The following is a 23322-nucleotide window of genomic DNA, read 5'->3' on the forward strand; positions in this document are numbered from 1 at the left end:
TAAATTGGAAAGACTCGGGCTGCACGGCGACTTTGGTAGCACGACGTGAAGATCGCAGTGTCACTTTGTGACATCACATCTGATAAATGTCAATGTGAGACATGCAGTGTAACACAACTGCAAAATGACAGCTGCAAAAAGTCCTCATTGTCCAGCATAGACCTTGATGTAAGAGAAGTTGTAGGTCAAAAAGTTTAACAGCTAAATCTCACTTCTAATACAGTCGCACACGGTAAGTTGCAGACGGGTCGCATACATTTGTCGCTCCCGCCATGGCCCTGCCCACATTCTTCAAAGGATGGGTAGAAATATATATATATATATATATATATATATATATATATATATATATATATATATATATATACACTCACCGGCCACTTTATTAGGTACACCATGCTAGTAACGGGTTGGACCCCCTTTTGCCTTCAGAACTGCCTCAATTCTTCGTGGCATAGATACAACAAGGTGCTGGAAGCATTCCTCAGAGATTTTGGTCCATATTGACATGATGGTATCACACAGTTGCCGCAGATTTGTCGGCTGCACATCCATGATGCGAATCTCCCGTTCCACCACATCCCAAAGATGCTCTATTGGATTGAGATCTGGTGACTGTGGAGGCCATTGGAGTACAGTGAACTCATTGTCATGTTCAAGAAACCAGTCTGAGATGATTCCAGCTTTATGACATGGCGCATTATCCTGCTGAAAGTAGCCATCAGATGTGGGGTACATTGTGGTCATAAAGGGATGGACATGGTCAGCAACAATACTCAGGTAGGCTTTGGCGTTGCAACGATGCTCAATTGGTACCAAGGGGCCCAAAGAGTGCCAAGAAAATATTCCCCACACCATGACACCACCACCACCAGCCTGAACCGTTGATACAAGGCAGGATGGATCCATGCTTTCATGTTGTTGACGCCAAATTCTGACCCTACCATCCGAATGTCGCAGCAGAAATCGAGACTCATCAGACCAGGCAACGTTTTTCCAATCTTCAATTGTCCAATTCGAAGAGCTTGTGCAAATTGTAGCCTCAGTTTCCTGTTCTTAGCTGAAAGGAGTGGCACCCGGTGTGGTCTTCTGCTGCTGTAGCCCATCTGCCTCAAAGTTCGACGTACTGTGCGTTCAGAGATGCTCTTCTGGCTACCTTGGTTGTAACGGGTGGCTATTTGAGTCACTGTTGCCTTTCTATCAGCTCGAACCAGTCTGGCCATTCTCCTCTGACCTCTGGCATCAACAACGCATTTCCGCCCACAGAACTGCCGCTCACTGGATGTTTTTTCTTTTTCGGACCATTCTCTGTAAACCCTAGAGATGGTTGTGCGTGAAAATCCCAGTAGATCAGCAGTTTCTGAAATACTCAGACCAGCCCTTCTGGCACCAACAACCATGCCACGTTCAAAGGCACTCAAATCACCTTTCTTCCCCATACTGATGCTCGGTTTGAACTGCAGGAGATTGTCTTGACCATGTCTACATGCCTAAATGCACTGAGTTGCCGCCATGTGATTGGCTGATTAGAAATTAAGTGGTAACGAGCAGTTGGACAGGTGTACCTAATAAAGTGGCCGGTGAGAGTGTGTGTATATATATATATATATATATATATATATATATACTTCTACATTTATACTTATATATTATATATATATATATATATATATATATATATATATATATATATATATATATATATATATATATATGCTTCTATATTCTATGTCTGCGGTGATGCCCCCACCCAGCTTGAACTTTGCCCCACTACGGCTTCTTCTGTGGTATAACTACTGGCCTCTGCTATACTACTCCTATATACATAGTCCCTGACCAAATCTACAAGCATATTGTACTGATGTCAGACTAAAACACCATTACCTAACGTTTCTCACATCTATTGTTCTCTGTTTCGCAGGTATAAATGTGAGTTTTGTGAGTACATGTGTGAAGACCGAAAGCAGCTCCTGAACCACCAGCTCACGCACATGAACGACAAGCCCTTTAAATGCAACCAGTGTAAATATCACACGTTCCGACAGGACTTCCTGCTCACACATCAGGCGACCAAGCATGCAGGTAAGCCTAGTATTACATAATACAATACATAAGTATTACATGGCCATGTCTTAGGTTTCTAGATTTATCAAGGAAGATGACTTTCTTCGCTCTTGTTCTTAGCTGGGAAGCCTTTTGCCTGCGAGTACTGCCATTTCACCACCAAGCACAAGAAGAACCTGCGCTTACATGTTAAATGTAGACACGCGCAGCTGTACCAAGAGTGGGTGCAGCGCCACCCAGAGGAAGCGCCATGCCGACGGCGGCCCTTTTTTTCTCCCCAGCAGATTGAACAGCTCAAGCAACAGCATGAACAACCAGCGGTCCAGACTCCAGCGACACAAGAAGCAGAGGTCAGTGATGTGCAGGCCATTATGTCATGTGTATGTCTATATGACCTGATAAGTGGGGCCATGCCGTGTGCTCCCCAAATGCATAGTCTGTTTCTGACTGTATATTGTACTACATTACTACCTTTTATATATTCAGTGTTTGACATCACTGCTTAAAGGGATTTTCAGGACTTTTTAATTGATGACTGATGCTTTGGATAGGTCATCAATTGATGATCCGTAGGGATCTGACATGCAGGATCACCACTCCCCATGTCATGTGATGCAACCTTTGTTGGTCACATGGTCTGATCGTAGCTCAGTCCCTTTCATGTAAAGGGGCTGAACTGCGACTATTAAGCACAGACGCTGCGCAAATGTATGATGCTGTGCTGAGTAAGTACTGAGGGGACTACAGCGCTGACCCAAACCCAGCAGCCTCTTCAAACAGCTGATCAGCTGGGGGCCAAGGCATCAGACCCCCTTCTGCTCTTTAAACTAGTGTCTTAAATTTTTAAGTCAAGTGTGAAATCCTATTCCTGTTGAATTAATGGTTGAGTTCTCACAAAAGTCCATTATGGTAATGGGGCAGCACGATAGCTCATTGGTTAGCACTGCAGCGCTGGAGTCCTGGGTTTGAATTCCTCCAGGACCAACTACATTTGCAAAGAGTTTGTATGTTCTCCCCGTGTTCGCGTGGATTTCCTCACATGCTACAAAAAAAAAAAAAAAAAAAAAAAAAAGACCTACTCATAGAAAAGTGAAAAATAAAGGACAATTATAGAGGCAACAGAAATGTGACCGGGATTTTTCCTGTCTTCATACAGAATCCCCCCAGAGAGCTTACCTATCACATGCTGCACCAACCTACCCAGGACGGAGGGCAGACACAGAATACACTAGAAGCTGCTACCATAATATATGAACAAGGTGAGACTTTGGATCATTTCTTTCCATGCTGCATGGGTTAAAAAATAAAACCTTTGCAGTATTCACTGTCATCTGTACGGTGGTATAGGCAGAAATCCAGTAGTTTACCCTTACTGTACCCCCTTTTCTTGTAGGTGGAGAAGGTGATGAACTGGCAACTCAGGCCGCCCTAGATCTGCTCTTGAACATGAGCGCCCAAAGAGATGGTCCCGGAGGACCCTTACAAGTAGGTTTACCTTAGATGTCATGTATAAGTACAGGGTAGAGTCTAGCTCTATATGAAGGTTACATTGGAAGGTATAGTTAACCCTGAGAATTCATTTTTCTTATTTCTGCAGGTGGCTGTAGTAAAATCTGCACCATGCATTGACGGCCAAGAGGCAGAAACCTCTTCTCAGGAACCTCAAATGGCTCAGGTTCTAACATTGCACATGGATGAAAGACAAGTGGCAGAAGTGCAAGAGGCTGGGTATGAAGAGGCTGGCATGCAGGAGGCAGGGTACGAGGGCACCGTACAGCAGATCACCATCAATACAGCCTTCACCACTGCCGAATACAGCCTGATAAATGCAGACAACATGCAGGCCCCATTGTGCAGGTACACCAGAGGCTCATTGGGGATGGGAATGGAAAATGTGAATGGCGGTGATGGTAACCCATATTCTTGTGGTTTCAGTGATAACGAAGCGCCCACTAGATCTCCACATACGCTATTGGCAGAAAGTGTGAAGGACAAGAATGCTGTACAGCTCCTGAACAAGCCGCAACAACCACAAGTGAGACCCCATACTAAGTCATTTGTCATTCTTTATTGTATTTCCAAAAGGGGTTGACCCATGAAAAAGATTTCTCAGCTATCTGTGGGATCGGTCCTATATATCTGAACATGGGACATCTCAGTGCTGGGTGCATGGAGTGATAATGGGACTGACGGAGATGGCACCAGGGTCTTCTCTATCTGTCCTATGGGAGTAAGTGGAGCTGTGGTCCCACATTTGCACTACTACTCCTTTCACAAAGTAAGGGGCCCCCATTGTGTCATTGCTAGAGTCCCAGCGATTCAGTGAATAGGTTATAAGTGCTCTTTATGGGGTAGCCACTTTAATAACTTTTCTTTTTCACCAGGTTGCCTCCAACCAGCCCGCACCTACAACCAAAAAATTTTCCTGTAAAATTTGTAATTCATCCTTTTGGGGCCGTGCGGAAATGGAGAGCCACAAAAGAGCCCACATCGAAGGGGGCAGTGGATTTAAATGTCCGGACTGTGGGAATTTCTTTGCTGAAACCTGGGCGGATGTCAGGGTAAGACTTTAGGACTGTACTCCCAGCAGCCTGGCCGTCTGTCCCGTTTCTTTGTCATATTTGTGTTTTCAGCTGCTATTCTGCTGACTTTCTTGGACTTGTTTGACTTCCTGCTAGGATCACATGACTCTTCACTCTGATCTCCGGCCTCACCGCTGCAACCAATGCAGTTTTGCCTCCAGGAATAAGAAAGATCTAAGCAGACATGCAATGACACACACCAACCACAGGCCACATTCATGTCACTTGTGTGGACAGAGGTAGGACATCCAGATTTAGAACATCCTCTCGTTGTATTTGTTTATACACATTCCTTCCTCTTTTTTTGCCTCTCTCCTTATGACACAACTCCTTTGGTAATGTACAGTATACAGGAGAAAGCAGTGAACTCCCATAAGCATATTCCATCTAGCTATGTCTTATAAGGTAACATATACGTGTTGGCATGGATCCCAGATGTCTTCAATGTTTCTGATTTCTTGCAGATTTAATAGGAAAGGTCACCTAAAATTCCATATTGAAAGACTACACACTGGAGCAAATGTAGAGCAGCCGCAGCGAACAGGTGAGTGTAAGAACCAATGCATACCCTTAAGAATTAAAGGGTCTTCCCGGAATTATAGGATGACCTATCCTTAGGATAAGTTATCAATGTGGATCGGACACCCACAGGTCAGCGGTTTGAATAGGGTGTGACACTTACAAGAAATGTCACCTTTTCCCGGGGCAACACGGTGGCTCAGTGGTTAGCACTGCAGCCTTGCAGCACTGAAGTCCTGGGTTTGAATCCTGCAAGGAAAATAAAAAGGAGAGAATTGTCACCTTTTCCCTGTCACATGGTACATCGATAGCACAGTCCCAATCAAGTAAATAGGGGCTGAGCTGCAGTGCCAAGCAAAGACCTGACACCGTTTACAGTACTATGCCTTGTGTATACGCTGCAGCCTCTTCAACCAGCTGATCTGTGGGGGTCTCATGGTGTTAGACTGCCATCGATCACATATTAATCACCAATCCTGGGGATGTGAACAGTAGGGGAAAAAAACCTCTAATTATAGACATGGGATCAGTCATCAGTATCTTGGATCTTGGCCCAAATCCTGTGCAGATCAGCCCTGTTCCTATTCAGGTGAATGGGACCAGAGCTGCAGTTTCCCAGCACCACCACTACAGTATCCTTTGGATGGGAAATCAGTATAAAATATCGTCCGATCCTGGACAACTCCTTTAATAATGGAATGTTAATATTGAAAGATTCAGGTACATTGCGCCTCATTTGTCACTTTTTCTGCAGAACTTGCATCTGTCCCGGGCCTGGACGAGGAGCACATATTCCTGGCTCAGGAGGAAACTGTGAGCAACCAGGTTAGACTGTGCAGCATTGATGTGCTTTATGATAAATTGCTCTTCATACCCCTTTTTGCGGTGTTTGCAAAATGTATGAATATATTTTACATAAATTTTCTTGCAGGTCATTTATTGAGTAGAGACTGGTGGGAAACTTGTAGCCATTGGAGGTAGTTTTTTGGGATGCTGCATTATAATGAGAGCTATAGATGGTTGGATAGATAGGAGAATGGGTGCTTAGATGGTTAAACTCGTTGCAAGTGACATTTTTACGTCACCCTTCGCCACTGCTCTTAAAATAGGCTGGGCCAGTGGCTGCACCATCTTCACACCAAATGGTGGAGGATATACCTGATTCACGATGAAATCTGTGCGAATCCTCTGCTATTGCGGGATCATCAAGACCGCTGAATAATATGCCAGTCTTGATGGATCTGCCCCCAGTACCAGAGAACTCCTTTAATACAAATACTTGTAGAACATTTTAAGGTTTTAAGATGATTTTTGTACACCGCCCATGCCTCCAAAACCCATTGATTTATGTCAGTGAGCCTGGGCCACAAAATTGGCAGGTTTAGGATCCATCCTGAGTTTTGCCCCAAGCTCAAGGCCCCACAGACACAGGCCTGTGATAATACACAGATGAGTATACACAGTCAGAGGGCTAGCCATGAAAAAGATAGCTAGCACACTGACAATGCACAGTTGTATGCATGGGGTTCAGGGGTGAACCTACCCCTTTTGCCCCCCGAGGCGAACTACAGGGACTCCCCCGGAGGAGGGGGCGAAGCGAAGGGGCGGGGCTTAGCGCCATTCGCAGGCAGAATGCAGGCACGGAGGGGACCTGCTCTCTGCCTGAGCGTGAAGGGAGGCTGCTGGAGCAGCGCTGTTCCAGTGGCCTCCCCAAACCACCGCTCGGTGCTAAGCCAGTCCAGGACAGCTTGTCCTGGACTGGCTTAGGTAATCAAAAATGCCGCCCTCCCTGGGGTCCTGACATAGCGCCGCCTGAAGCGCTCGCTTCAGGTCGCCTCATGGGAGGTGCGGCGCTGATGGGGTTACCAGGTTATCAAAAACATGTCTACTTCCTCCCAGGCACTGCACCTGCCCATGGCTTCTGTCTGGTATTTCCCCTCCGCTCCATTGAAGTGAATGGAACTGAGCTGCAGTACCAGACACAACCAGTGAGATGGAATGGCGCTGTTTCGTGGAGAAGGTAGACGTGTTTTTCTTATCCTTGTCCTTTTTTGGTAGATATTTTGAGACATACCTTAAGTTTGGTCAGATTTCTGTCATTATGAGCCTTTGTTCTTATGAAATGTTCCCCTTGGTCCCAGATCTTGAAAATATTATTTTGGTCTTGTATTTTTAGGAGGATACAGCTTACATTCAGGAAATCACGACTGCAGATGGACAGACCCTACAGCAGCTGGTAACCGCAGATAACCAGGTAATTTGTGTATTACAGGAAGCTGTGGGGCGCCCCAGAGCAGCGCCTATCCCTCATCTGCAAGTTTGGTGACCCTTAAATACGTCACCATTCCTGACATGCCTGCTGCCCATAATATAACAACTGTGGAACATCTTTTCTTGAACTCTACGTTGTGCGGTTCCTCTGTTATTCCTCCACGAAATATTGAATAAATTGACATTCAGGTGTTACCTGTCGGGAGGTGTCACTGCACATTGGGCCGCTGTATAGTTAGGGACACAATCCTTTGGTAAGGGGAATGGTAACACTCAGTGGTTAATCTATTGCTACGTTTTTAGTAGGAATTACAGAAGAGCAGCATGATGCCGAGTTATACGACTTATGCACCTCTTGCTTATAGTTTCCCCCTTCCCCAATATTCTTTTAACCTGACCCTGTTATGTGCTGGATCTCTATTTGACTTCATGAACTTGTCTGACAGTCTGTGCTGACAATACTCCTGTCTCTAGGTACAATACATCATTTCCCAAGATGGAGTGCCTCACTTGATTCCACAGGAGTATGTTGTGCTCCCCGAAGGTCACCATATTCAGGTAAACTGTTCTATCACGGTATTCCTGTGTAGTCTTGTGAATATTTAGGATGATAACCTTCCTGAAGTAGTTTGAGGTTCCATGCATTGTCCGTGTGCTAGCCATCTTTCATGTCTAGTAGACTGACCCATTACGTTGTAGCGGCCCCACGTGGACGCACGTCTGTGTATTATTACAGACCAAAACTCAGGACAGGTCCTGTCCGTATACATTGGTGTGCATGTAGGCTGAGGCTAAATGTTGCAAAAAAACTATGGGTATTTGGCACAGATTTTGCTGCGTTTTTTTGAGCCAAGAGGAGCAGAAAGGAGGAGTAGAAGTGCTTGCGTTTTATTTGCCATTCTTTTTAAAGTCACTCGTAGCTTTGGCTCAAAAAAAGGCAGCAAAATATGGAACCAAAAATGCAGCTTTTCTGCGACATGTGGCCTCTACCTTAGGCTGATATCACACATTCAGCCAGCGCTGCTTAATCCAGTCATCTTATCTACTTTTCTCTTACAAGGATTTTCAAGGGCGTGGGTGTTGCTAGAAATAGCGCCACTCGTTTTCATGGGTCATGTTTGGTACTGCAGCTCAGCCCATATCATTAAATAGGGATGAGCTTCAGTTACAGATCAAACGGTGCTTTATATGGAAAAAAGAATCAGATAAAACTATATAAAAAAAAACAAAATCCAGTCTGTCCATCATCCAGATTTCCCAGTCTAGAGATCCGCACTCTATGGATCATATAGCGTTCTATTCATGCAAATTTCCATGCTGTAGACCTACCAAAATTTGATGCCAAGATTTATTAAAACTGTTGTTTTGTACACCAGTCTTAATAAAGAGCCCGACAGGGACAGGACATGTCTAATTTTTTTCAAGAGGCTCTGGCCATTTCATCGAGCGCACACCCATAGGACAGAATGGAACTCTATACCAGTATATTTTCTGTATGACTCTCTGGCATGGGGTATAACAAGTATGTCGGGTGCAGACGTCAGTGCCCTGCATCATCCATGCTCATGAAAAGTGTTGAGCGATGCGCAAAGTGGGGAATGTGTGGCATAACAAAGGGCCATGTGTCAAATGTGCACTAGACTATCACGCATGGCGTAGATGTAATAATAAATTTCCTACCCTGTGTGAACATAGCCTTAGCTATCCTCTGTGTCCCTTTCCGCAGGGTTGTCCTGACTACACTACCCTGTTTTTTTTACGTTTAATGTGTGTTCTGCCTATACTTTGCTTTCACCACCATGTTGGTACAAATAACCTTAGTCTTACCTTTCTGCTTCCTTTGACCTATAGGTTCAGGATGGGCAGATTACTCACATCCAGTATGAACCAGGAGGACCGTTCATTCAGGACCCGCAGGTGACTATATGTCTTCTTTAGCACTTGTGGCGTTCCAGTAACCTGGGCACCACAATAGATCTGGACTAACCTACCCATCCTCCATATTATTAGAGCACTAATGGGCATAGCCTGGTTCAGTGAGCCATGTCTTCTAATAAAGGTCAGCAAGGGAGAGGCAGAGGGCCCGGGGCAAATTGTTAATTAATGATTGGATTTCTCCTCTCAGCAGATCCACTTTGTGCCCATGTCACCCACGCAGCAACTTCTGACTCAGGAACAACTTGAAGCTGCTGCCCACTCTGCCGTTACAGGTTAGCAGCCTTGTAAGATACATGAACATGAACATATGTGTTGTATTGACTTGACCCTAACCCTCATTTTTCGTCTTTCAGCTGTGGCAGATGCAGCAATGGCTCAGACTGTCTACACCACCGAGACCGAGCCGGCCCTACAGCAGGAGATACAGTACGATGTGATCACCCTGGCAGAATAACGTCAGACCCCGGATCTGTGTTCGGACTTCTTTGATGTCATCGGTCGGCACAATTATACTTTGCGTATTTACGTGGCATCACTTTGCCTGCCGGGCGGATGAATGAGCGCATTTCCATGGGTCCTACAGAGCAGTGCTTTGATATTCTGTGTCATTCATTCCTTGGCTTCTCTCGGCGTGCCAGCAGTTGTTAGCTTCGCTCAGTGCGCGTCGAGCAGAGCCCTTGACAGTTGCTGAGGAAACGTCAAGCGCGGCCTCCACTGCCCTGGGCCCGATCATCGCCAATGTTTTATTTCTCTGATGCAAGCGTTTGCTTTCTGCTACTACAGCCAACATGGAGACAGACCGGGGTCAGGAACAATCCCATGCAGTGATCAAAATACATTTTACACTACAATTTGGCCTCTTCTGGTGCAGAAACTGGTGTCTGATCTGTGATTTTACTCCCTCTTCTCTTATCAGATTAAAGGGATTAGGGCAGATTTTGGCATTTAATCCCCCGAGTACAAGGATAATCATAAAATCGGGTAATCCTCTTCCTCCTTTTTCCTCTGCAATAAACACTTGTCCATGGCATCTGGCTACACATTAGCCATTGAAGCTGACCTCCACCCATTGCAGATAACAGAAAACAGCCTGCTATATTTTCTGTCACAGGCGACCTTTCTGGTGGGAGGGGGTGCGGGTAGGAATTCTCTCCTCTCGCCCTGCACTGCGGTCGGGTTTGTTTTGTTTCCTGCGTCTCTATCAATTTGTCAGATGTTGTCGTCCTCTATTCGATAAAGGTGTGCCAAATGAGAATCTTCTTTCCGCACCTGATCCCCCGCCGAGGTCAGCGGAGTGTTGTCAGGAGAATCCTGCGCTCTTCATCAGCATCTTAAACTACCTGAGTCAGGACTACTCCGTCAAAGGCGACAGCGCTCATCCAATCCGCATCGGGGCCTTTACCAGTCTGTTGACTACAAGCCAAGTGGTTTCTGAACTTACAATGGATAGAAATGCTGAAACGTCTAGCAGGAAGTGACTGACCTACACGGATTGATCAGGGTATTTTTCTGGAAATCAAGGACCTGGATATTTATGGCTCAAGCTATGAACTTGGAATAAAAACAATTTATTGAACAAAACGTTCCTATTCACATTGGTGGATAGATTGTACTAAAACTTCCTGATACCAGGGAATCCATATTATTTCAATAGAAAATGACAAAAGTAAAAACTGGGTGTGGAATTCTTTAAACATACAGTCTAATGGAGAAAAATATGTAAGACCGGCTCAGAATGGGTTAAAAATAACTCCGCTACTCTAATTATGACGTCTGCCTGGGCCCCTGCTGGTCTCTACTTCCTGGTCCTGTCGCAAAGCACTGGAAGCAGCTGCTCAACCAATCACTAAAAGAGGCGGGTCCACACTGTGACCAATGATTGGCTGAGAACTGAGAGGGCATATCGTATGTGTGGAGACCAGCAGGGGATCAGGGAGGTGAGCACTGGGTCTTTTTTAACCCTTAATGACTATTTTCACATTTATTGACAAGCATAAAACATAAATTGTGTAATGACAGAACTATATGACCCCGTATACTTTCTAAAAGCTGGATGATTTATGCCGTTTACATCATAGTGTAAAGATTTGTGAAAAAAATATATGCATAGAAATTATTTACTACTGAAATTGCGGAGACTAAGACCAAGATCAGACATAGTAGGGGAGATTTATAAGGGCCAGCGGATTTCAATGCAGGATTTCATGTCTCCTTCAATGGTGGAGGGTGTACCTGATTTTTGAGGAGGTACATCCTCTGCAGGGGCCGTGTGCTGGCATCGAAATCTATGTTGGTTCCTATGTAGTGTAGTTCATGCATCATGTACATCAATATTCTGATGTAAATGATAATAAATGACCCCACCCCCTTGGTATGCCCCTTTTAGGAAGGTGGTGAGGGCAGTGTAAGGGGGACGTATACGCCGTATACGCCGCACGTATACGCCGTGTGAGATTTTGAGCGCCGTATACGCTCCCATTGATTTCAATGGGAGCCTGGATCGTATACGCCGCATTATTTTGCGGCCGCAAAATCACAGCCGCAAAATAACGCGGCGTATACAAGACTAACTCCCATTGAAATCAATGGGAGGGTGTACTCGCTCAAAATCTCACACGGCGTATACGTGCCAGGTCACGTGGCACGTTACTCTGTGTGAATACACCCTAAGGGTGCATGCACACTACGTAACGCCGGGCGTGTATGAGAGCCGTACACGCCGGCGTTACAACAGGGCTGCCGAACACTTCCCATTCACTTCAATGGGAGCGCTCGTAAACGCCGCTGTTACGAGCGCTCCCATTGAAGTGAATGGGAAGTGTTCGGCAGTCTGCTGTAATGCCAGCGTGTACAGCTCTCATACACGCCCGGCGTTACTCAGTGTGCATGCACCCTAAGGGTGCATTCACACTGAGTAAATGCTAGCTTATTTTGTAGAGTAAAATTACACTTGTAAATTTTGCTATCCCATTGACTTCAATGACATTTTACAGGCGTATTTTTTACAGGCGTATTTTTTACAGGTGTATTTTTACACTTGTAAAAAAAATATAATTGGGATAGCAAAATTCACAAGTGTAATTTTACTCTACAAAATAAGCTAGCGTTTACACAGTGTGAATGCACCCTAAGGGTCCACTCACACAGAGTCTTTGGGCGCTGAATCCGTGTCAGTATCCACATGGAAAGAACGCCTCCCCATAGAGTTCTATAGGTTCCGCTCGCTTTATTTTTCCACTCACAGACTTTCCGCTAGCAGAAAAAAAAGCTTCCTTCGGGCGGATTCCGCAGATTCCGCCTGCAAAAACCAACACAGTCAACAGGAGACAGAAAATCCATGTCGTGGATTTGGGTGTGCTAGCAGTTTTTTCAAGGTCCATATACTGTGCTGGAGGGGAAAAAGAACAAAAACTAAAAAAAAAAAAGCTTCAAAAAACCATTTCCTAATTCCTGAAGCGGATGTTTTCCTTGCCAAAAACTGTGAATGGAGCCTCAAAGAGAGAAAAAAAGGACTGTTTAGGGGGGTTGGCAAAAAGTGTAGCTATTTCTTGTCTTAGACTACCATAGGAAAAACCTTGTCAAATGTCTTGGTATTTGCTGCAGGTTTCTCTATGAGCCTCTTAGTCTTTTGATTGTGTTCCCCAAGTGTTTTTGTACTGTAGGTTTAAGTTGTTATACATATATCAGGTTGGGGTCCCCGGCCCCCCCTCATCTGCCCATATTTGTGGACAGTGACACACGAGGTGCAGAATGGGAGATGTGGCAGATATATGGCATAACAAAGAGACTTGTGTCACACACATGCAACATTATCCCCCAGAAAACTGGTTGAAATGGGATGATAAATTCCCCCATTGTGTCCAGAAATGCGGGGGCGATTATATGTGCAGCTATTCATCTTCTCACTACTGCCCCCTATATGTGACAGATGGTATATCACATCTCAAAGAGCGTATATCCTTCTTAACTGGTGAGAAGGGGAATACCATGAAGGAGAGTTGTCAGCCTATGATCTTTCTTCCTAATGTCACTTGCATTGTTCACCCCTACAGTTTTCATGTTGACAGCGGGGTGTTACCATTTTCCCTGTCATAGGTAACAAACTGGTAACACCCAGTTGTCAATTTATTCATATATTTCTAGGAAGTATAACAGAGGAACAGCACAATGCAGAGTTGTCACTTTTTTGGGCCTACTCTTGGTGTCTAGTGGTTTCCATAATGATGTCATGTACCCGGGTCACTGCTGAGGCCTGTGATGCTTAGTGTGCCCAGGTCCATCTGGAGGCCCAATTACAGGCCTCAATGGTGACACCGGATGCATGAGGAGAGCACCAAACGCAGTCAGGAGGCCCAAAAGAGGAGAAGGAAGAAGAGTATGAATGGGTTTTTTTTTTTACTCTTTTCCTTGGCCTCCACCGATTATGTTCTGAGGTCTGAAGAGACCACATAGTATAATAACTTACCACAATATAGATTGTATAAGAGATAGAAGATGCCTGATGGAGGTATTTACTAGAGAAGTGTTAGCTAACATTGCCCTGCTGTAACCTTCATACCTAAAATCATTCCTTCTAATCCACACTACTTAAAGGGATCCTATCATTAAAACTCAATTTTTTTTGTCCCTACCCTTAGATGTCTTCTCCGGGCCGCCATTCGGTATAAATCCCAATTTTCATAGGTATGCAAATGAGTTCTCTCGCAGCACTGGGGGCGGTCTCCAGCGCTCAAACGCCACTGGGGGCGTCCCCAATGCTGCGAGAGAACTCTCCAACTCTCTCTTCAAACTTCTAGGCCTAGGGCAAAGCCCACTGCGCATGCCCACAAGCCACAAGAAAATGGCTGCTTACACAGTATTGTATTGCATATCGAGGAAAACCAGGATTTATATGGAACGCGACACGGAGAAGACATCTAAATGTAGGAGAAGAATAGCCTTTTTTTAAGGTTATTCCTACGTGTTAGGGACAAAAAAATTGAGTTTTAATGATAGGATCCCTTTTAAAGGAATTCAGTGTAGAGACAGGGAAAATTGCTTTAAATTACTGTACATGTAATGGTGTCATCTTTAGCGTCAGTTCACATGTAGCAGACTTGTTACAGAAATGTACGCCACTGAATATCCATTCGTCTAAGTGGGTTATATGTACAGCATAGATATAGTTTTGTGCAAGTCGCGTAAACTTTTGCAATGTGTGAATTGACCCTTAGTCCTCCTGCTCATAGGGAAATTCATTTGTATGTCCCCAAACATGTCAGTGTATTTTCCTGAAGCTGTGAGCCCAGGGCAAAACTTAGGACAGGTAGAGACTCTGGGACTGTAGACACACAAGATACATACCGATGTCAGCCACGTGCCGTGGTTTATCTCTGGAATGACAACACCGTCCCCTTAAAGTCAATATGAAGGACCTGCCATTTCTGACACTTCATGTTTCAGAACGATTTTCTAATCTTGTAATAAAATCTAAGAAATCGGCATCACCTCTTCTTAGACCTCTGCATTGTGCCGTTCCTCTGTTATAGGCCACAGACGGCAGGTAATAGAAGTGCAGGGGTTTGCAATATACTGAAGGGCAGTAGTATGGCAGTATATTGTATGAGCGATCAAACCACCTAGGGGTTAAAACCAACAGGGGAACTAAAAATAAAGGTTTAAAAATGTTTTAAAAGTTTCAAGTCACATATTAAAAATAGACAAAAAAAAAAGCCCAAACGCATTGGAGGGATTTATAAAGATTAGTGTTTCCTATGGCGAGCGGGACACAGTACAACATTGTGGCTACTAAATTCTCCCCATTAGGTAGCCCCACATATATATATATATATATATATATATATATATATATATATATATATATATATATATATATCATATTTTTCCAATACTTGGGAATGTAGTAGCACAAAAAAAATTAAAAGGTAAAATTGTTTTGGCTCAAAAAAATTTGTATAGAAAGTGATAAAAACATCAGATATGGTATCAAAAAATTGTGGATAGTTCTATACACATATATATTATATATATATATATATATATATATATATATATATATATAGCATATATATCTAATTTTTTATATTTTATATAAAGTTATTTAAGAAAATGCTATAAATTTGGTAACCTTACATCATTTTTGGTGCATGGCGAATGCTGTATGATGAAACCCATAGAATATTCCCAGTCCATTATACAGAACAGTATATAGTGCCATTAGAAAGTACAGTTTGTTCCACAAAAATAAAATGGTCCAGGTCCTTACAAAGGACCTTCCAGGTGGGCAGACAGCGGCGGTGTTATATACTGCTAGCAGGCTGAGGGCCTCTACTACGTAATGTATGGTCTTACCATGTACATATAATTATCTACCTCATATTTATGTATATTCTGCTTTGTAATGTAACTATATGAATGTCACACAGGAGGGATGGCATAGAGAAAAACTCAAGGAAATACACGGCTGCCTAGTAAGGATATCAGTGCCACCAATACCTTACAATCCATGATGGCGGCCATCAGATGGGCCATACCATACAGTGTGAATGTATCCACCCTGGGGCATAAGTGATGGACACATCTGGAAGAAAGGTTCTAAGATCTAGGTTGGCCACTAAGCATTGGATAGGTGTCAGCCACATCCACCAATTTCAGCGTCACCAGCCAACCATCTCGTGTGGTGGCCTCTTGACTCTCCCCATGGCAGATATTGGGGGGGGGGTGATAAGGATCGGGGTGTTAACCTTCTGGATCTTTTTTTAGTACTCCAAGGTGTCTGGCAGTGTCCTACTTCTCTTTCCCCCCAATAAGAACATATACTGACTTGGCAAGGCCAAGCATTCATGTGTATGGGGCTGTTGGGTGAAGTAACTGCTGGCTCCAAGCTATCTAATATATATGGCCGGCCTTTATCCTCATTCAGATGGATGTAATGTATTCACATTCGAGTGTCTGTTTTATATCCTAAGGGTTGTCCCATTAAAGACACTTGTGGCACAGCACTGGGGGTCTCCCTGCAATGAGGAGAACGTTCAGACCCCCATGCAATCTCCATGTGAACGAAGTGCCAGTATACTTGCATGACTAGAGCTCCATTTACTGCTATGGGGCTGCCGGGCTGTAATCTTGGGCAAGCAAGTGCATTTGGCCTTAATTCACATGGAGGCCCTGGGGCGGGGGGACACTCTCCATCACCCTTAGGGGGTAAGTGTCTTAAATTACCAGACCTAACATCATCTTAGATCCCTACTTCAGGTCAGGTGTGCACCGGGTACGGATACTAAACTGTAGCTGGGTGAGGCCTAAGGCTTGTACACATGTCTGTGTAATGGAGCTATAATATGGCGCCCGTAGGCTTCTGTGGGCCCCTATTGTACCTGTGTAGGTCTCACATTTCTGTATAAATCCAACAGGAAGAAATTATCCATTGGACGTGCATTATGGGAATGATTCTAGGGGAGAATATATGAAAGATACGGTGCACTGTATGGCGGCACACACATGCCCAGGGTTATGGGTGTCTCTGTATGACCACTGGACCGGTATTATTGTCACATAGAGAACAATAGAGCCAGATTTCATTTCCTTGAAGTGTTATTAGCCCATGGCCTTGGTGTCCGATGTATTCACACGCATGCTTACACGTCATACATTCTGCAGGTTGTCAGTGTCTATATGTATATACTTGTATATAGTAAGGAGCTATATGTATGTGCCTAAAGCAGGTCTCTGTATAGAAGCCATAGAGAATGGGCTATACTTATAACCTCTGTACGGCGGTATTAAACTGATTTATAAGACACTTGTGTTGTGTGTTATATGCCTATCATACGGTTACGGATACGGTTTTTTATGAACAATATACCAAATCTATCACTATATTCAGCCTAGACCCTCTAGGTTTAGACTAACTTTATTTAAAGGGAGTCCGCCAGCTGCTTCATGCCTAAAGAAACAATAACGGAGCAAGATAGCTAAGTTTAAAGAGGAACTCTAACCAACTCCATTTCTTCGCATCCTTCATTGATTTAGGCCCAGTTGGAGTTATTTCTCTAGACCCTAGTGTTCCTGAGAAATCGGGGATCTTCGTTTCAGTATCCAATGTGCCAATTAGACTCTCTTCTGTCAGGTAGGTGGTCCTAGACTGTTTCACTCCAGGACCACTCACCTGACAGTACACAGCCTAAATAGCCTACTGAGTACTAGGACTAACTGCATTGATTGCTCAGGAATAGCGGGGACTAGAGAAGAAAATTCTAACTGGGCCAGAATCTGGAGCGTGGTCTATGGAAAGATGGAAAGAGTCAGAGTTGGTGGAGGAGGTGAAAGGTCCTCTTTAAATACAAACCCTTGTGGTCATTGATCGAGTTATCGTTCTAGAGAAATGTGGCCCCCAGCAGATCAGCTGCTCTGGTGTTGGGCTCCATGCACACGACTAGTTTAGGTCCATGTCTTATCTGTTATTATGGCTAGCATACAGGACCAGTCATTTTCATGGCCCCATAAAATCATCTGTAGTTTTTATGGATCCCAGTGGGGGCCAAGGGACCAAACTGCAAAATATTGAGCAGGCCCTATTCCTGTCCAGTTTTGCAGATGGAGCAATAAGGACATTGCAGATGGTCCAAAGAGACAAAAATGGTGATATCTGGACAAAGGAGGCAATGATTCATAAAGGGAGAACTCCTCTTTATTCATGTGACCCTAACCCAGGGGTGGGCAATTAATTTTCCCATGGGGCCGTATAAGAAATTGAAACTATGCTAGAGGGCCACGCCATGGCAAATTTAGCTCCACCCACTTCTACGTTGACTCCGCCCATTCCCAATCATCTTTTCATGTGCCCCCACACAGTATAATCCTCCTACAGTCACCCGTACATTATATGCCCCCACATTGTAATGTTCCCTTCCAACTGCCCCACAGTATTAAGCCCCTCTCCTGCTGCCCCAGTATAAACTGGTGGAAACTAGAGGGGACATGAAACTGGAGCAGCTGGAGGAGGAGATTAAACAGTGGGGGTAGTTGGAGGGTGGCAATAAATTGACAGCTGGAGCGGGACATGAAACTGGGGGCAACTAGAGGGGGACATTAAAATCGGGAAGCTGGAAGCAGACATTAAACTGTAGGGGTAGCTGGAGGGTGACATTAAACTGGGGGCAACTAGAGGCAGACAGGTCCCCCTACAGCTTCCTCCACGGTTTAATGTCCCCCCAGTCTGTGCCCTCTTCATCTACCCCCAGGTTTATGTCCCCCCCCCCCTCCATTTCTCCCTCAGTTTCATATCCCCCTTTATTTTCCCCATTTCATGTCCCCCCCCCCCCTCCATCTCTCCCCCAGTTTCATGCCCCCCCCTCCATCTGCCCTAGTATAACATTCCCCTTCCATCTCTGCCCCTAGGTTACTGAGACACACACACACATATATAGACAGACAGACATAGACAGACACACATATAGACAGGCACACATATAGACAGACACACATATAGACAGGCACACATACAGACACATAGACAGGCACACATACAGACACATAGACAGGCACACATATAGACAGGCACACACATATAGACAGACACACATACAGACACATATAGACAGACACACATACAGACACATAGACAGGCACACATACAGACACATATAGACAGGCACACATATAGACACATAGACAGGCACACATATAGACAGGCACACATATAGACAGGCACACACATATAGACAGACACACATACAGACACATATAGGCAGGCACACATACAGACACATAGACAGGCACACATATAGACACATAGACAGGCACACATATAGACAGGCACACACATATAGACAGACACACATACAGACACATATAGACAGACACACATACAGACACATATAGACAGGCACACATACAGACACATATAGACAGGCACACATATAGACAGGCACACACATATAGACACACACACATAGACACATATAGACAGACACACATATAGACACGCACACATAGACACACTCTCTCTCTCTCCACCCTGCAGCTCACCTTACATCTCTCACTACTTTATGACACGCTCCACATCTCCATCTTCGGCCGGCACTAAGACACGCCCCCTAGACACGCCCCCATAGACACGCCTCCCTAGTCAAAGCTGTGCGGGCCGGACTGAATCAGTCAGAGGGCCGGATATGGCCCGGGGGCCGGACTTTGCCCAGGTCTGCCCTAACCTGTCTACCTCTGGGGTCGGAGGATATTCTGGGTGCTTTAAGCCATTACTAATTAATCTGCCCATTGCTTATGATGATCGTACAACACTTTAGGGTACAATCCAAGGTTGTGCTGATAGAAAACCACACTTGTGCGATGAGGTTTTTAGATGCTGCCGGTATTGATTACAAAATTGTGCCCACTTGATAACCTTTATGACAAGCTCCCCTATGGCACATGAGTGCACTTTATGGCCACCTAGGGCTGTCACAAAATGGGGTTGTACCCGAATTCTCACACTGTTTTCATGTAAAGGGGGCTTCCGTATTCAGGACCCTTATCAGTTATCTGGAGTGAAGTGAAGTAACAGATAGTCCCTCTGGAGGACCTGACATGTCTATATATTAGAGGACCAGGCAAGCCGAACATAGTCCTCAGGTATGCCCTACATGGGGGGAAGAAGAGAGTGAAAATAAATTAAGAAAGGTAAGGAGAGGTGCGAATGGCATGGAAATAGTCAGAAGGGAGTGGTATAGAATCGGTCTCAACAAGCTTCCAGGAAGGATGGTGTAGAGTAGATGAATATCCAGCTGGAGAAAGATGAAAGTCCTATTGTTACCTTAAATCCTAGATAAAACGGCAAACGATTGACAAGGGATCTGAATTCTTGTGGAGCCCTGGAATTGGGACAAAACCAGGTCTTCTGAAATGAGTCACCTGTAACATGGATTGAGGCAGTAAGGTCCACCATTCACTGCACCTTCTGGACCCTGCTGAACTAGCGTCCAATGGTCAGCATGGAAGGCTATCTCCACAGTGCAGGAATTGTTGATAAGGTGTCAAACCACAGATCTCCGGTATATAAAAAGAATATGATGCTGAGATGAAGTAGAAAGAGGCCCAGACTGAAAGGCAATGGTGGAATTGGATCTGTTAGCTCAAATTTGTCTTCAAAAAGGAACAAGAATTGAGTATTTCCAGCCAAAGTAGTGCAAAGGTCCTTGTCCTCCTCAGTGGGAGACTGATGACATTAGGGAATGCAAGTGGACAGGAACCTATACCACCTGGTCAAGTTTTTATAGCCTCTTGAACTCCGGACAAGAGACAAGATTTGTGCATGAAAAGACAGAGTCTGCGTATTGGCTTGGGGTCAAGTCAGCTTCCCCATCCTGAAAGAACTTGGGGAATGTGGTCAAAGACATGAGGATATTATATGGCCAAGAAACCATGGTGGATTGGTCCCATCGAAGTGCATAGTAATTCTAATGGAACGGATACCCTCACAAACTCGCTTGCCAATTTGAAAGTGGCCAGATAGTGGTTGCGCTGGTACAGCTGCCATGTGGGCAATGGCACAGGATCAGTACTTGTCGTAAGTTGCAGCGTATTTATCATCTTCCATGCGGTCCGTCTAGAAACGTGGACATCCTGAATCTATTGTGGGCGAGCCAAGTTCTGAGGAAAAGGTCCGGTTCTCTAGCATCAGGTATTTCCATTTTTTGATCCATTTCTTTTGATGGAAATTGTCTTCTTTTTTCCTCAGGATCAACTAGGAATGGATTTGGGAAAACAGATAAAGCACGGACAGAACGCGGCTGACGTCTATGTGCTTTCCTTTCTTTTTATTTTTCTCAAGGATCCATAGACCCGCACGGCTGAGACAAGCAGAGAAATGGGAGAAAAAAAAATAGAGCATGCATTATAATGGGCAGAAAAATCATTCATAGGACAGAACCTTTCTACATGGACCCCGTGACCAGCTTGTCCATGGTCACCAAATACACATGTTCCCACATGGTGTGTAGATAACAATGAGTTGTATATCATGAGGTCTGCGGGGAGCTTCAGGTAACACTTTTATGTACTTAAGCCATTATGCAGAATGTACCGAGATGTTCTGACCTTTGTTTCCCGCACAGCGAGAGCTGCTTAATGTGAATGTCCTATCCTCAAGGGGATTTATTTATAGCTCCCACTTCAGCCACAATACTGCTCTCCTTTACATAATATCAAATATACCCGTAATCTCTGACTATATTTTAATATATTTAACATGCTTGCAGTGCCCTTGATATCTACAATAGGCTGAATGCCAAGGGCCAATATGTGCCAAGGGAGATGAAAAGTGTCTATTCGGTGCATTTAGAAATTCAGATTTTTTCCATGCACCATTCTACACCTGGCCTAAATCCTCCATGTCACTTATTGATGCTAGTATTTATTGTTGCAGATGGTTGGTACTCATTGGCTCCAGCTTATTGGACCGGACTATATGGTGATTATGATGGATATAAGCGTACTTTTCACCTCCTCCAAAAACTCCAATTCTTTGCATTCTTTAATATTCACAGCTCCACTGATTCCAGCACAATTGGATTTGTTTCTCTAGCTCCTACCATCCCTGAGCAATCAGTGCTGTTAGTTTCAGCACATAATGTTGTAAATATGCTCCCTACTTTCAAAGGGAGTGTTCTGGACTGGAACAGACTGTCTGGGGCTGCCCATATGACAGTAGAGAACCTAATTAGCATATTGTGTGCTGGAGATAAAAACACATATTACTCCAGAATGGTGGGGGCAAGAGAAAAAATTTCCAACTGTGCTGGAATCAATGGAGAAGCGACTAGTAAAGGATAGAAAGAAGTGGAGGTGGAGAAAGGTCCTGCTTAACAGACTGAGTGCAGGAAGAATGGAACTGTCTCAGACTACCCTGTGCACATTGGGTCTCATTTATTATTGGTGGGTGGGGGGGGAATCTGCCGTTAGCAAAAACTCATCATATTCCATTAGGCTGTGTTCATATGTGCCTTTGTGTTGAAGTGTGCTCTTGCTGTCATTGTGGAAAACCATATGATGAGGAGACTTTACCAGTGATCTGAGACTACCAGAGCACAGTGTGCATAGACTAGTCTGAGGCGCTACAGGTGAGAAGCAGTTAAAGGGAGTCTATCATTGGCTCTGCCTATAGCTGTCCATGTGATATTTTGCTCATGGGATTGGTAGCAGAGCATGGAACTCAAGACCTCAATAAGTTAATATAATATCTGATAAGTAGTTGAGGATTATATGGATGTGTTCAAGGTACTGTGCATGAAAAATTGGTGTGGGGAAAAATCAGATTGGGGTGCAGGGATAGAAAAATGTTTTAAAGGGAGTCTATCATTTCCCCCAGCTACTCCCATAGTGCTGTAGATGCTGTAAGCAGAATACAAACTATACCTTTGTTAAGTTTCAGGTCCCCAGGGATGCATAGAAAAAGAACTTCTATTCTTTATTCAAATGAGGATCTTGGAGCACAGCTGGAGTTTTTTTTACTGAGCACTGCTGCATCATCACTAAACACGCCCATCCTGCATTCAGCTCCTCCCCTTGGGCAGTGTTAGTTGATCCTCACACTGCCCAGAGGGAGGAGCTGAATGCAGGATGGACGTGTCTAGTGATGATAAAACAGATATAGTAAAACAAATGTCCTTCATTAAGGGTCAGTGCACACAGAGTTTTTTGGCACTGATTTTGACGCTAAATCCGCCTCAAAATCAGCCTCCAAAAAAGCCTCTCGATAGAACTCTATTGGGAGGCTTTTTTAGGCTGATTTTGAAGCGGATTCAACGTCAAAATCCGCGCCAAAAAACTGTGTGTGCACTGACCCTAATAGTTGTGAGGAGATGGGGAAGGGCAGTTGAAGAAGCTGAGGCAGCTTCATTGTGATTGAGGGTTATCTCACTGACACTTCCTGTTCTATAGAGATCACTTCTTA

At 44.5% G+C, this 23322-nt stretch overlaps 1 protein-coding gene across 1 annotated transcript in view; it reads left to right on the forward strand.

The window, feature by feature from the left end:
- The window catches only part of ZNF335 (zinc finger protein 335), a 50531-nt gene extending 39608 nt beyond the window's left edge, over positions 1-10923 (forward strand). The window contains exons 14-28 of the mRNA XM_075277418.1: positions 1922-2082; positions 2185-2414; positions 3221-3323; positions 3458-3549; positions 3662-3921; positions 4000-4099; positions 4449-4625; positions 4743-4885; positions 5111-5190; positions 5920-5990; positions 7342-7419; positions 7911-7994; positions 9288-9353; positions 9565-9646; positions 9728-10923. Coding sequence (XP_075133519.1) covers positions 1922-2082; positions 2185-2414; positions 3221-3323; positions 3458-3549; positions 3662-3921; positions 4000-4099; positions 4449-4625; positions 4743-4885; positions 5111-5190; positions 5920-5990; positions 7342-7419; positions 7911-7994; positions 9288-9353; positions 9565-9646; positions 9728-9828 — 1828 coding nt within the window. The 3' untranslated portion in view covers positions 9829-10923. The remainder of the gene's footprint in view (positions 1-1921; positions 2083-2184; positions 2415-3220; positions 3324-3457; positions 3550-3661; positions 3922-3999; positions 4100-4448; positions 4626-4742; positions 4886-5110; positions 5191-5919; positions 5991-7341; positions 7420-7910; positions 7995-9287; positions 9354-9564; positions 9647-9727) is intronic.
- Positions 10924-23322: the final 12399 nt, after the last annotated feature.

The sequence above is a fragment of the Leptodactylus fuscus genome, chromosome 6 (genome assembly GCF_031893055.1).
Source record: "Leptodactylus fuscus isolate aLepFus1 chromosome 6, aLepFus1.hap2, whole genome shotgun sequence".
Classification (NCBI taxonomy): domain Eukaryota; kingdom Metazoa; phylum Chordata; class Amphibia; order Anura; family Leptodactylidae; genus Leptodactylus; species Leptodactylus fuscus.